A 12,630-nucleotide genomic window follows, 5' to 3' on the forward strand; every position below is an offset into this window, starting at 1 on the left:
TCCTATTCTACAGCTCCTACAGAGCTTGTATTTATACTCTCCAGGCTTATATCTAGAATTTACTACAACTTTCTCTTTCTCTCGAGCTTACTCATCAACTCTCGGCATGATGCCGGATTGCCTTTCTAGAACTTTCCAGCAAAATCCCAACACCTTGCAATAGCCAAGGTCCTTGAGAATTCTGTCTCGTCGATTTCTGATTTGTGTGAAGAGAGATTCGATTGTTTGTAGCTCCTCTTCAAGATTGGCGATGTCGTCCGACAGGGAGGTGTGACAGACGTCGTGCGATGAGGCTCCCAATTGCAAGAGCTCAATCGCATTGACAGAAGGTGTGTAAGGGATTACAGCGCCAAACTCGCATTTAGGGCAGGTATCCTGCGTGATTTCATTTGTTAAAGGAGAGAAGGACTAAAAGAAAAGTGCTTACCATTTCTGATGCTCCTTGAGGAAATTTTGGTGAAGACACTTTAGAGGTGCGAGGGAGATCCAGACTTAAATATAAATGAGTGCTAGTGTCTACCATGTGTTAATCTTGAAATAGAAGGACATCGTAGGCTCAGTAGTCTCAGTCAGATTCGTCTGATCGAGTGAGTCAGTGAGTTAGAGAGTGACGAAATGAATGTCTATGTTCTCACACTACTTGAGACATGCCGAGTTTCATTTTTTACTTCACTGCCATGGACCGCGACATTGAAACAAGGCATCGGACGGGTCACACAAAGAGCTGTAATGTTTCTTGTCGAATTCGAACTATGGTCCAATATGCTAGGCTTGTCGCATGCGGGGGAGTACTTCGTAAAATGCGGTAAATGTTATAAATCTTTTATTCACATTCTGTGAAGTGATAATACAGAAGATGGGATCCAGTATGTATGTTCTTCCATCTGCATCTGTTGTGCTATACATTGCGTTCAGTGTGACAAGCTCGAAGGTTCAATGTTCAGCATCACACCTCTTCACCCTAAGCTCAACGGGTCGTGCAGCTTGATTTTTATGGCAATACAAGTCCGTGACATGTTTCATTTGGGTGCGCCATGATGCAGTAAGGATCGATTACCAAATTCGTCTTCGGAGGCTGTACAGGTGGTGTTTCTGATTCTTACTCCCTACCCCATCACTGATTGTAGAGTGACGAACAAAACGGAGACTCATTTTCCCACTTGCGTAGTCGAAAGTATCAGCTTCGCAACTGATCCATTTCCTTATCAACTTCTGGCTCTTCCAAGCAGCTGTTCCACCACATTGGATATCCTTGATGCTGTAAACCAACCCTACCGAATTCCTATCTAATAGATGCGAAAGACAGGATCCGTGCACGTCTATTTTGGGGACTTTACGACTGCACCGTCGTTGACAGACACGCAGCTTGATTTGTATCTATCTCCGCTGGAAGAGTAAGTCAGGCCCACGAAGAATAATTATAGGAGACGCTGAACCTTGCTGAGATGGAACAATGTTGATCCTCATTTCTCCATCTCAACAACTCAAAGGCTACACTTCAGAAGAAGAACGAGATGATTTTCGCACTCATCCGTGGTGGATGCTCAGCTGCAGACCTTGATTCATCCGTTCGTGACACAATCCCTATCTAACTCGAGAGCGAAGTCCGATGTAGAGACCAAGAAGTCAAACTACAAAAGTCCCTGATATCTGATCTGAAACATGAACTACAGAATGATGAATGCGACCCAATCACATGTCTATCCTTGCTCCCATTCGATGTCTGTGCGAAGATCTACTCCTTCTGATTTTCAAGTTTGCATCCCATAGCATGGGAAATCAACTCTCCTCCGTCTCACAAGTGCCACAGTCCCTCCTTTGTGTCCGACACTCGTAGAGAAACATCGCCATGACCTCTCAGACCCTTTGGTCCGTTTGCTGATGGGGAGACATTCTCCCATGGAAATACTGTGTTTTGTTACAAAGGGTCCTGGAATTTCGAAGAATCCATGCCCAGTTATCCAGTTAAAGCTGAACCGCTTCATAACCCAACACCTTGACTTTCCTGACTTCCTCAGACAATGCGTCGCTTCCACTTCCTCCCGCTGGGTCAAATTCGATCCATCCTCCAAGTGGTGGTACGTTAAACTGTTTTTCGGTCTTTTGAAAAACATGGATTCAACCCTGGTAAGTAAAGCACCACAAAATCACTGATTTCTTCATCCTGACCCAGTCTATAGTACTTGTCAAACAGGTTTATACATTAGTTTAGTACTTTAAGGTGTGTCGTACTACCTACCATGTATTACAGGATGAATGAATGGACGGCCGTAATTATATTACGGATCGACGCCGTCAGCATCCATCACTATACCGTATACGGTACGGATATAGACCGTGCGCGCAGCGCTAGACCTCGCATTACCCAGTGCTGGTAATTGTACTCGGAATGACTCAGAGTCGATTCCCCATTTTTACTTTACTGCATGAAATGAAAGGCAAAACGTGTTTTCTTATCAGTGTTTCAGACTTGGTGATGCCCCATCAAAACGTAGCTCCCCGATATATCCTGCAAAGGGTCTTCTCCTGATCCCTCTCAGGCATTCGAAGACAAAAACCGCTTTTCCCGTGACTCTTCTAGCAATTGTTTTTGTTTTTCGTTCCATCCAGTAGAAAAAGCGGTGCATTGTAGGTGGCCAACTGAAGCCTTGCACCGGCTGTTTGGCGCTATAGGTGGCAAAAAAAATGGCAGCATTTTCAAGTACGATATGTCTCTGGAGAATCGACCGCTAACTTGTCCATTAGACGATATTTATTCAAGTCTGAATCGACAATTTCTTCTATTTTTTCTGTCCTCAGATTTCCGTTCCTCGATGTTAAAATACCACGACATGTCCTCCCATCATAGCACATTTACCCTCGCCTGATACTACACTGGAAGGAGACGAGACCGTCGGCTTGATCTCTTCCGCCCGTCATGTCTCGTTTCAGAAACCTCTCTCGGTAGGTTAACGATGGAATGATCCGGTGATGACCCTACAAGCATTCGCAAGCAATAGTAGACAGTAGGAACATATTCATGGGAAAACATAAGTGGGTATGGTAAAGTATAGCGGTGGTTTTCCGACGATGATATGCAAAATGAATTCATGAGATAAAACGGGAATGGCATAAATTAGGACACGGTCGCCCCGCTGAAAAGAATACCAAGCACGAAAGCAAAGACAGCCCAAAATGCGGAACTACTAATCGCTACCACTGTTCTGCCTAGAGCCGCGTTCGATGAGGCTGAGGCTACCGAGCTCACTGAACGGCTGGAGGTGCTGGAGGATGTCGTCTTGGTGCTGGTCGAACTGGTTCCTGTAGGAGTGGTTGTGCCAACACTGGTACTCGACATCGCTGCTGAAGAAGAGATCGACGTGACGCTGAATGAGAGGGAGGTGCTCGGCGAGGCCAAATTGCAGAATTGTTGCGATAGGGATTCGCTAGTCGAGAGCTGGTCGGAACAATCAGAGGAGATGCAGCCAGTCAAGCTTGCGGGAAAGATGGTGCTATTCGGACGGTCGTCGGTCAGTCGAGGTTTGAGAGCGAGCAGTACGGAGACCTACGTTCCGCAATAACAGTCAACATCGGCTACGCTGGTGCAGTTGGCGTAGGCTATGGCAAGCTGCAGACAATTCGTCACTGTGGAGAGACCCGGTTAGTTCGAGAAAGGGGACGGCGTTGTCGTAGTGACGCACCGCATGTCGAGTATCCGCTGAGACTCGGTAGTGCCGCAGAGAGCGTCGAACTGACACTTAAACTCGCACTACCACTCGATGCGGTACCGCTGCTCATTGCTGAGCTTGATCTTGAGACAGTTGTGGGCTCGGTAATAGCGGTCCCAGTTACGCTACCCGTGATGGTTGTAGACGAGGCCGTTGAGGACTGCCCCTGGACGACTGCGATGAGACAGAGTAATGAGAATGGGATGAGAGCGAGAGATTGTAGAGACATATAGGGCAGGTAAAACGGAAAAAACTAGACTAGACAAGGTCTCGCAGTTGGTTCAGTTCGGCAATTCGCACCGATTTATTTGTATTTGTTTGACATTGCGGACCTAGGTCTCTTCCGATCTTTTTTTTTTTTTTTGTCCTCAGCATTTGATTAACCGCAACAAGTAAGCTAACTACTAAGACGCGGTGGAGGTACAGGGCCTCAGGATCCTCTTTCCCTCTTGTTCCAGTCCCTCCGTTCTTCCTTCTGAGTTCCCCGGGTGTTTTGGCGTGTGGTGTGGAGTAGAGTAACGGACATGTAAGGTCTCTTCCGATCGACGTGCTTTCCTTCTTAGACGAAATTCATTTGCTTTTTCATCTTTTTCACTTGATATACGTGTTGCGATAGACATCACCTCAACGCGCACGACTACTCAGACCGCGCGTAACTGCGACATTGCACGACCACCGTCTAGGTTTTTTGCCCAAGAGCAAATATGGGCCATTGTATAGTCCCAGTCCAGTGTTGCAATGGTGCGAGAACTTTCTATTCTTTCCATCTTCTAGCTAACACGACTCTACAGTTTGATTAGTTCATCTTGAAGCCACGTATGTTGAATATTGGTCCCAAGAAAGGGAGCAGAAGCGACACAGCGAACGAACGTACGAACGCACGAGCTCGATGAAAATGGGAATGGCAGGCAGCAAAGTGCTTCCTCCAACCTTGATTCTTGTCTGTTTATCGTTTCCAGGATAATGGATCGTTCCCCCTTGTGTCCTTGCTTCCACCGCTATCTGGCCTATTCGTCTCGATAATGGACCCAGGTCTCCCTGGAACGACCGCGCCGGGTCGTACTCACAGCTATACATGCGCGGCTCGTCGCCTCCCTCCTTTTCAATGCCATCGTTGTGATGCAGGTACCATGGCCCCCTTCACCATCCTCACCCTCTATATGACTTAGGGTTCTGCCCTAAGCCTGCTCATGATGGGATGTTCGTATCAGGGTATCCGATGCTCACTTGCGCTTGGCAGAGAATGCCTTTGTTATCCTCGGCTGCAGGGCCAAATTTATGGAGCCTGGTGCTGACGTGCTTTTACACAACGGATTCCAGATAACGGTCAGCAGCAATGTTTCGTCAGGACAACCATCACCGCCTCATCGTGTCTGTTTTCCTGCGCCAAAGGTACGCGTACTGCTCGTTATCCACCGGTTCTCTCTGATAGCGCATGCAGGAGATTTCAAATTTCCGCAACATGTCATAATTGGCTCTTTACCCCTTCTTCCCTGGCCGGGCTATGTGGTGGGAGAGTTTCTTCAGCGAGCCGATTCGGTTACAGTACGTCTGTAGTGCAGGCACCGAATGGAAATGGCTTCCTTCTCATTGGCTTGTCTTGTCTGTATGATGATCTACTTGGGGGTTTCATCGGCCTTAATGATGCACGGATCTTTCGGTCCGCATAATCTGCAGGCTTTGTGTCGTGCAGGTTGGCGTGTCTCTTCGCTTTGCGATGAAAGATACAGACCTAAGCGCCCTGCCGGCGTCGCTTCTCAATACATGTATCATACAAATGAAACTTTTCTTGATACTGCTTCTGCAAACCAGTCTTATTTTCTGAGTCGAGATGGCCGTTTTGGCTCGTACATCTGATGAAATGCGGGGGGGGGGGGGGCAAAACAATGTCTTTCCCGTTCTCGCCCATCCTTCCGGAAGCGTGGCGGTATTTGGTTTCCGCTAGATATTCGATACGGGACCATGTAGTGAGCGGTTACAACTCCGGAGAATTCTTGCTGTTGCGCTAGATGATATCTTGGCGGCCCGATTCCCTGCAGACTTGGTAGGAAATTCTGACATTTTTTTTCTTGGTAGTTGAAGGGGGTTTCACGTAGCTAGTTCTTGAAAGCGAATCCTTTTGGCCACCACCGACAATTCCCAGTCAACGGTCGCCTTTTTTTTTCTTCTGGAGAGAATAAAAATTTAAAAAAGAAATAATTAATTAATTAAAATCAATTCCTGGAAAAACTTTAGGAGAAGCTGTGTAAGGAGATATTGAGACTACATTATTATGAGGGACTCCAAAACACTAAATAAAGTGGGTATTGCATTACTTAATGTGATGAAGTAAAGGTGGGGGATCCATTGAGTAGAATTAAGACCAGATAGTATGAGTCATCAGATAGTGCAGTATGAAGGGCAGGAGAAGAGATTAATTATCTCAGAATACCAATCAGATGGCTGCTTGATCTCTACATAGTTATGAGTGGGAGGGTAGGAGGTGTAGGTCAGCAACTTGCCAATAATAACAGAATGATGGCAAAGATATAGAGCAAATACAATGATGGTGATCACAAGAGTGAGAGGTATGACAATGATGGAGGTGAGATTCAGAGAATTTCTGTCTGAGATACCAGTCTCAGATATAGCTTGACTTTCCATATAGATGGTAACAGGTTCTTTCTTGTCATTGTACCTTTCACAGATAGTAATTAATTATATAGTTTATCTAAACTGCTTATAAGTAGGTGATCATTGTTGTGAGTGTCGGCTATTCATCAGTAGGAATATTCATATTGTCATAGACAGTACTCATATGATGATGGGGAGTCTTTGGACACATCTCATAAAAATCAGCTGAGAGTGCATTGTCAATCTCTAAGAAGGTGATGCATGCTTGTAGAATCTAGTAGAATACACTGTTAGCTATAATGTAGACCTCACACAGTGTAGCAATAAGCAGAAACATGGTGAGAGTGCTTAACAGTCTATATTCAATACATATTGTCCATCCTGACATAAAGGAGTATCAAGCTTCACCAGCAGGGTATGACAGAGCTTCTGCTTGCTAATCCAACACTCCCCCTCAAGTGGAGCAAAGTCTGAGTTCAGCAGCAAAGTGCCTCATGTTGTGATTTTTTCTTTTCTTTTTCTGATTAACCCCTATTTATGCTTAGTCAGAGCATCTAGACCAGCACTTAGGACCATGAGACAGGCTTAGTCACCATAATAGGCCAAGTCTGCAATTGTCCTCCAATATAACAACAACACTCAATGACAGACAATACTCTTTTGTGGACAGTAGTGATGCTCAAGAACAAAGAGCACTATAGCATAGAAACATACAATTAGTAAAGATATATTTAACTCAGATTTGAGCAGTATATAAGTAGCATAGCTCCTACTGTATATCCTCAGCTTCAAGCTAAAGTTTATTCTTACCACTTTATCTCAAGCTGACTGTTTACTGGCCTTGAAACTCTTGATCAACAAGCACACATAGTGAACTCTGATGTGACTGTATGAACTCAATACAGCATCAGTTTATCATGTGTTTGGATCATATGCAACTTGGGCTTAACACTTCACTTTGGCTGAAGATAAAGGCTCAGTGAGAGCATCAGCAACCATATCCTCAGTAGGACAATAAACAAAACAAAGAGAGCCTCCACTGATAACCTAGCAAATGAAGTGGAAGCAAATATCAGTTTGCTTAGTTCAAGCATGATACTGATGATCTTTTGAGAGTGCAATAGCAGACTGATTGTCTGAGAATAAAGTCATAGCCTCAGTAATCAGTGAGAGAACTTGAGAGAGCAGACTGTGAAGCTAAAGTGCCTCCTTTGATGTATGCATTGCAGTCACATAATTGGACTTCATAGTTAAAAGCAAGATGATCTCCTGCTTTTTAGATGACCACAAAATAGCTCCACCATTCAGCATAAAAGTGTACTCAGTAATGGCATGTCTGTCCTTGGCCATGCTCCTATCTGCATTCACATATCCTTGCAAAACCCTTCTGTTTCTCTCAAATATCAACTAGTAATCTGTTGTACCATTTAGATAGCAAAAGATGTGCTTTACAGCCCTCCAATGAGCCTCTGCAGCAGCTGTTGAGTATTTTGAGACTATTGCCATTGCAAATACAATGTCAGAGCATAATCCAGATTAAAGAACCAACAGACTCCCTGTAAGAGATGTCTCTCATATGTCACAATTTTTACCCCTAATTGTGACCTCTAGCCCCTATTCATGACTCACTGATGCTTAATATGCCAATACTTATAGAAGCCTGATGATCCCAACTGCAGTCTGGCCTCTGCCATGGGGGAATCTCACCTCAACCATGCAGAACCATGAATGATGATACTATGATGACACTATAGCTATATCTTACTCATCAACACACAATAAGCAGCTGGTATCAGCATGCTGATCAGTACATTTCTGCACTCTTTTCATAATAGGCACTGTGGCTTATGAGAAACTCATTATAACAATAGTATTGTAGGATAACAACAGTGCAAGTATAGGACAACAGGATTATTATAATGAAGACAACAAGTAGTAGACACAGTAACAGGACAATAGTTGCTGGTATGGTGAAGAGTTTTCTGGACAGTATTTAAGACAGTAGTATATGATGATATACCCTAGTCTTGAGCTAAGATTAATACACCTATCAAACTCTTTGACTACTTGGTGCAACTGCCTCTGCTAGTACTCACACTGGCAGATATAGTCTACTGACCACTACATCTTATATCCCGTATCATCATCATTCTATTGCTTTATAAACTTCAGATGATATCTGATCTTGGTGGATGCAGTGCTTAGAGTTTGTAGTTGTTTGGTTGAGGCCTAACATCATGGCTGCAATTTCTCAGATAGAGGCTAGTGCAGAAAAAGAAGACAAGTGAAGATTAATGTCTATTGGTTTGAAAACTGGCTTGAAATCCTCAAAGCTATAGCAATGAATGATAGCATCAATGTATGAGCATTATAGGAAATAGAGCATGACTTATATTCATGAGTGATCTTAATGCTAAGAATCCAGTGCAGCTCCTCTAAATCCATGACTGTTACAATTTTTACCCTTTTTCTTTTTTTTGACTCTTTTTTTTTACTTTTATCCTTATTCACAATTAGTCAGAGCATCTAAAACAAGTGCTTGGGACTATGGGATGATCTTAGTCAGCACAATCAACTAATACTTCATGACATGTAGTGACACTCTGACAACAAGACAACACTCCTTTTGTAAGTAACTATAACACTTCAGGGTAATAAGTACTATAGCCAAGATATGCACAATTAGTAGGACTATAATTATCTATGAGGCAAATAGTATATAAGTAGCATAAAAAGTGTCATATATTCTTCACCTTGAGCTATCTTTTATTCTACCACTTTATCTTGAGTCAACTTGTATTGATCTTGAGACATAACACTGCTAAACACACTTAGTGGACTCAGATGTGACTGTTGTTATGATTTTTCTATTCTTTTCACCAATTAACCCTTATTTATGCTTAGTCAGAGCACTAAAGACAGGTGCTTAGGACCATGAGGCAGGCTTGGTCATCACAACTAGCCAAGTCTGTCATTATCCTTCAATGCAATGATGTTGCCCAACAATGCACAATCAATCTTTTATGTATGGTAGTGATGCTCAAGGACAACAAGCACAAAAGACTTGATAACACACAATAGGTAATATTATTATTAGTCACAACTTATACAGTATTTAAGACAGCTCACTCTCACTGATAATCCCTAGCTTTGAGCTAAAGTTTATTCATTTCATTCTACTCTCAAGCCAATCCTTCAGGCCTTGTGACACACCAGCCAGGATATGCACCAGTGGATTCAGCTGATAACCAAAAGTGTGAGGTGACATCTGTCTATCACATGTTCCTGTCCCTATGACACTTGAGTCTAACAACTGTATAAACTCAATACAGCACTTGTTTATCATGTGTTTGTGGTCATATGTCACTTGGGCCTAACAATTAGCTTGAGGCTTCTACTTTCCTTTTCTTATGCCAACTGAGAGCAAAGGAAACTGAATGCCACCATCAGACACATCCACCCCTGATCTTACTGATGACTTCTTCAAGCTTCTAGCTTCCATCATTGGAACACTTTTAGGCTTATTAGCTATTATACAACTCTACCATAGACATCAATTGATCACAGCCCAGGTAGTTAGACACTACCACTCCTTCCAACAAATTTAACACATCCTTCAAAATGTCATGCCTGACCTCTCCCTCTATGACATCCCCCTCTCTGCCTGAACTTTCTTCCAGCCCACATGTGGAACCATACTCAAAGCCAGACTTAGTTGCTTGAATGAAAGACACACTGAGGAAGAAGAACTTCAGCAACCAGCTGGACCCCCTTGAGCAACTAGTGGACATGATGAGCATCAGAACACAGGATTCAAGAATTCCTGGATCATGCCATGCTTCCCTCCAGTCCTGAACCATGAAGATGAAGACCTCTCCAGTAAGTTCTTTGAGGAGTCACTATTCTCTGACCCTTTCACCACTGATATGCAGGGTACATGTCCAGCCCTATAATTTGTGAATTCTGCATAACACACTAGAATATACTAGTAACTGAGGATTATTAGCCAGTAGAGGACTATGGCTGAGGCTCTGAGCTGATAGTCATGCTAGTCACCAATATTAAGTCCAAAAGGGACTTTGTAAAATAACATGGCCTAAGGATAAAAATCCTAAGTCAAGATTTGAACTTAGAAAAGTTTTGTACCACACCTTGGGAAATACTAAGTCCAAGTTGGACTTAGAAATGATACCTCAACTAGGGCCAATTCTACATGCCACTAAGACAAGGATATTCCAAGACAGCTAAGAGTAATACCATAGCCAGTTGTGGAGTATTGAGTAAAGACAGCATCATCCAGGAGTAGTAAAAAGAGAGACCCAATGATCTTTTTGACTCAAATGCCTAAGTCTAAATTTCCTAAGTATCAGGTGATCTAAGGGACTTAGAATTGAGAGGAATAGAGTGGATAGGACTAGTTGACCAGGCCTGACCAGGCCTGATCAATCAAGCTACTAAGAATAACTCAGAGGATTAAAACTCTGGGTAGACAGAAAGGAGTTAGGTACCCACAGGCACTGTAGGCTTAAAATAACACTGTGCAGTGGCCATGTGGGTCAGGGCAAGCATAGGGGAGTCCAAGAGCACTACTATTCTAGAATAATAGCATGATTCTGCTTTAAACAAGAGAAATACTATTTTGAATGCTTTGTTTATAGACTCTATACTTGTTGTTGATGTATAAAAGAAGGGAATGAGAGAAAATAGCAAGCAAGTGACCCACCCTCACATTCAGACCTTCTATCCCACTGTAGCTAGTCCTTGTGTATTGAGTGGTTATGTGTTAGTGTTTGAGAGTTCATTCCTCATTCACCTCTCTTAGTCACTTAGTCCTTACCAAGCACATCACTGTAGGCTGGGTTTTGGGGGTAGATGATATCTGTGATAGCCTTGCAGTAGGTGGATTAGACTGAATTTTTAGCATTGATGGAATCTTGTGTAACTCAATGTCATTCTCCTCTTTGAGATCATTGGCAGCAATATGAGTTGTGTCAGAATAGATATTTTGCTTGATGAGCACTATCTTACTCTCTGTCCAATAGATGCAGGATCTATTGCTTGTTTTGTTGAATCCAATCTACTAACTCTCACATACATAGCCACCCAGCTTCAAAGCCTTAGTCTCAAGGTATATCCAGCATCTCTTGAGTATTGTGTGAGGCATCAAAAGCTAACATGAGACTCTAGTCTAATTTAATGGATGGTTTTAAATTGCATTCAAGCCTGAGAATAAGAGAGTATTTGAAGACACTCTTTTGAGTTTTTGAGGTATTTGTGACATCAGGCTCTACAGATGGCAGAGGTTCAAACTCTTTGGATCTGAGAATGGGGTTTTATTGTGTTTTGTGTCTCTGAATCATATAGGTTCAAACACTGTGGATCTATGATTGGTTTGGAAGCTTGAGCATATAGATTCAAACTCTGTGGCTCTTATGGATATAATTGTGAAATGTTTCTGCTTAGAGTGCAAAGCTTTAAGTCATATATTATGTGTGTTAAGGTGTTTGAGTTTGGTCTAAGCAGCACTAGAGACTTTGAAGGTTTTGTGGGAGTGTTTCAAAATATTGTGTTGAGATACAGTACTCTTGCCTTGAGGCCCAGCAACATTCATCACCTCTTTTGTTACACAAAAGCTTTGAGACTCAGAGAAATCTCAATTATATACATATGCTATTGCTATTTTCTCATAGTGGATTCTTGAAGATACAATTGTATTGGCCATTGCTACTCTTATTACATTAGAATCCCCCTATGAACTAAGAGTGTTATATGTGTATGTTGGTATGAATGTGATTGATATATATTTCTATGCCATATCAGTTTCTAGCTTGCACATGCAACCATCTCTTCAATATACAGTCCTGTATGCAGAGTCATAAGCAGAATCAGAGCCTATAACAGTAGCTATATCTGCAGGATGATGATCATTGGATGATAAGAGTGCCATCTCACTCTGAGAATATAGTAAGCATTTATATGATAGCTTCTGTTATGATTTTTCTATTTCTTTCCTTGATTAATCCCTATTTATGCTTAGTCAGGATGCCTAAACTAGCATTTAAGGCCATGAGACAGGCTTAGTCATCACAACAAGTTGTGTCCATCATTGTCTTCCAATGCAATGACAACCCTCAACAATGCCCAACAACCTTTTCATAGACAGTAATGATGCCCAAGGACAATAGGCAGTAGTATATTTATCTTAACAGATGAGTAGTATATAAGTAGGACCACTCTTGCTGGTATAACTCCAGCTCCAAGCTAAAGTTTATTCACACTATTTTATCTTGAGCCTCTTGTCAAATGGCCA

The 12,630-nt window shown here is 42.6% G+C and overlaps 2 protein-coding genes across 2 annotated transcripts; both read right to left on the reverse strand.

Moving 5' to 3' along the window:
* Positions 1 to 2,746: 2,746 nt before the first annotated feature.
* BT62DRAFT_937303 (uncharacterized protein) lies at positions 2,747 to 4,004 on the reverse strand. Its single transcript, XM_043187289.1, has 3 exons — positions 3,681 to 4,004; positions 3,549 to 3,624; positions 2,747 to 3,491 (listed from the first exon to the last, which is right to left on the reverse strand). The coding sequence occupies exons 1-3, from the start codon at positions 3,934 to 3,936 to the stop codon at positions 3,116 to 3,118; spliced, it is 708 nt and encodes a 235-aa protein (XP_043034767.1). The 5' UTR covers positions 3,937 to 4,004; the 3' UTR covers positions 2,747 to 3,115.
* A 41-nt stretch (positions 4,005 to 4,045) lies between these two features.
* BT62DRAFT_547269 (uncharacterized protein) lies at positions 4,046 to 4,450 on the reverse strand. Its single transcript, XM_043181343.1, has one exon. The coding sequence runs from the start codon at positions 4,325 to 4,327 to the stop codon at positions 4,112 to 4,114; it is 216 nt and encodes a 71-aa protein (XP_043034768.1). The 5' UTR covers positions 4,328 to 4,450; the 3' UTR covers positions 4,046 to 4,111.
* Between the last annotated feature and the right edge of the window lie 8,180 nt (positions 4,451 to 12,630).

Source organism: Guyanagaster necrorhizus (assembly GCF_019112545.1).
Source record: "Guyanagaster necrorhizus MCA 3950 unplaced genomic scaffold BT62scaffold_40, whole genome shotgun sequence".
NCBI classification, from domain to species: Eukaryota; Fungi; Basidiomycota; class Agaricomycetes; order Agaricales; family Physalacriaceae; genus Guyanagaster; species Guyanagaster necrorhizus.

Bases quoted from the DNA above. Each gene is read 5' to 3' on its own strand.
- BT62DRAFT_937303 (XM_043187289.1), bottom strand. From the start codon at position 3,936: ATGTCTCTACAATCTCTCGCTCTCATCCCATTCTCATTACTCTGTCTC. The intron at 3,625-3,680 runs GTGCGTCACTAC...GTCTCTCCACAG, and splicing joins CAGCGGATACTCGACATGCG to TGACGAATTGTCTGCAGCTT. The intron at 3,492-3,548 runs GTAGGTCTCCGT...CCGTCCGAATAG, and splicing joins GTTGACTGTTATTGCGGAAC to CACCATCTTTCCCGCAAGCT.
- BT62DRAFT_547269 (XM_043181343.1), bottom strand. From the start codon at position 4,327: ATGTCTATCGCAACACGTATATCAAGTGAAAAAGATGAAAAAGCAAAT.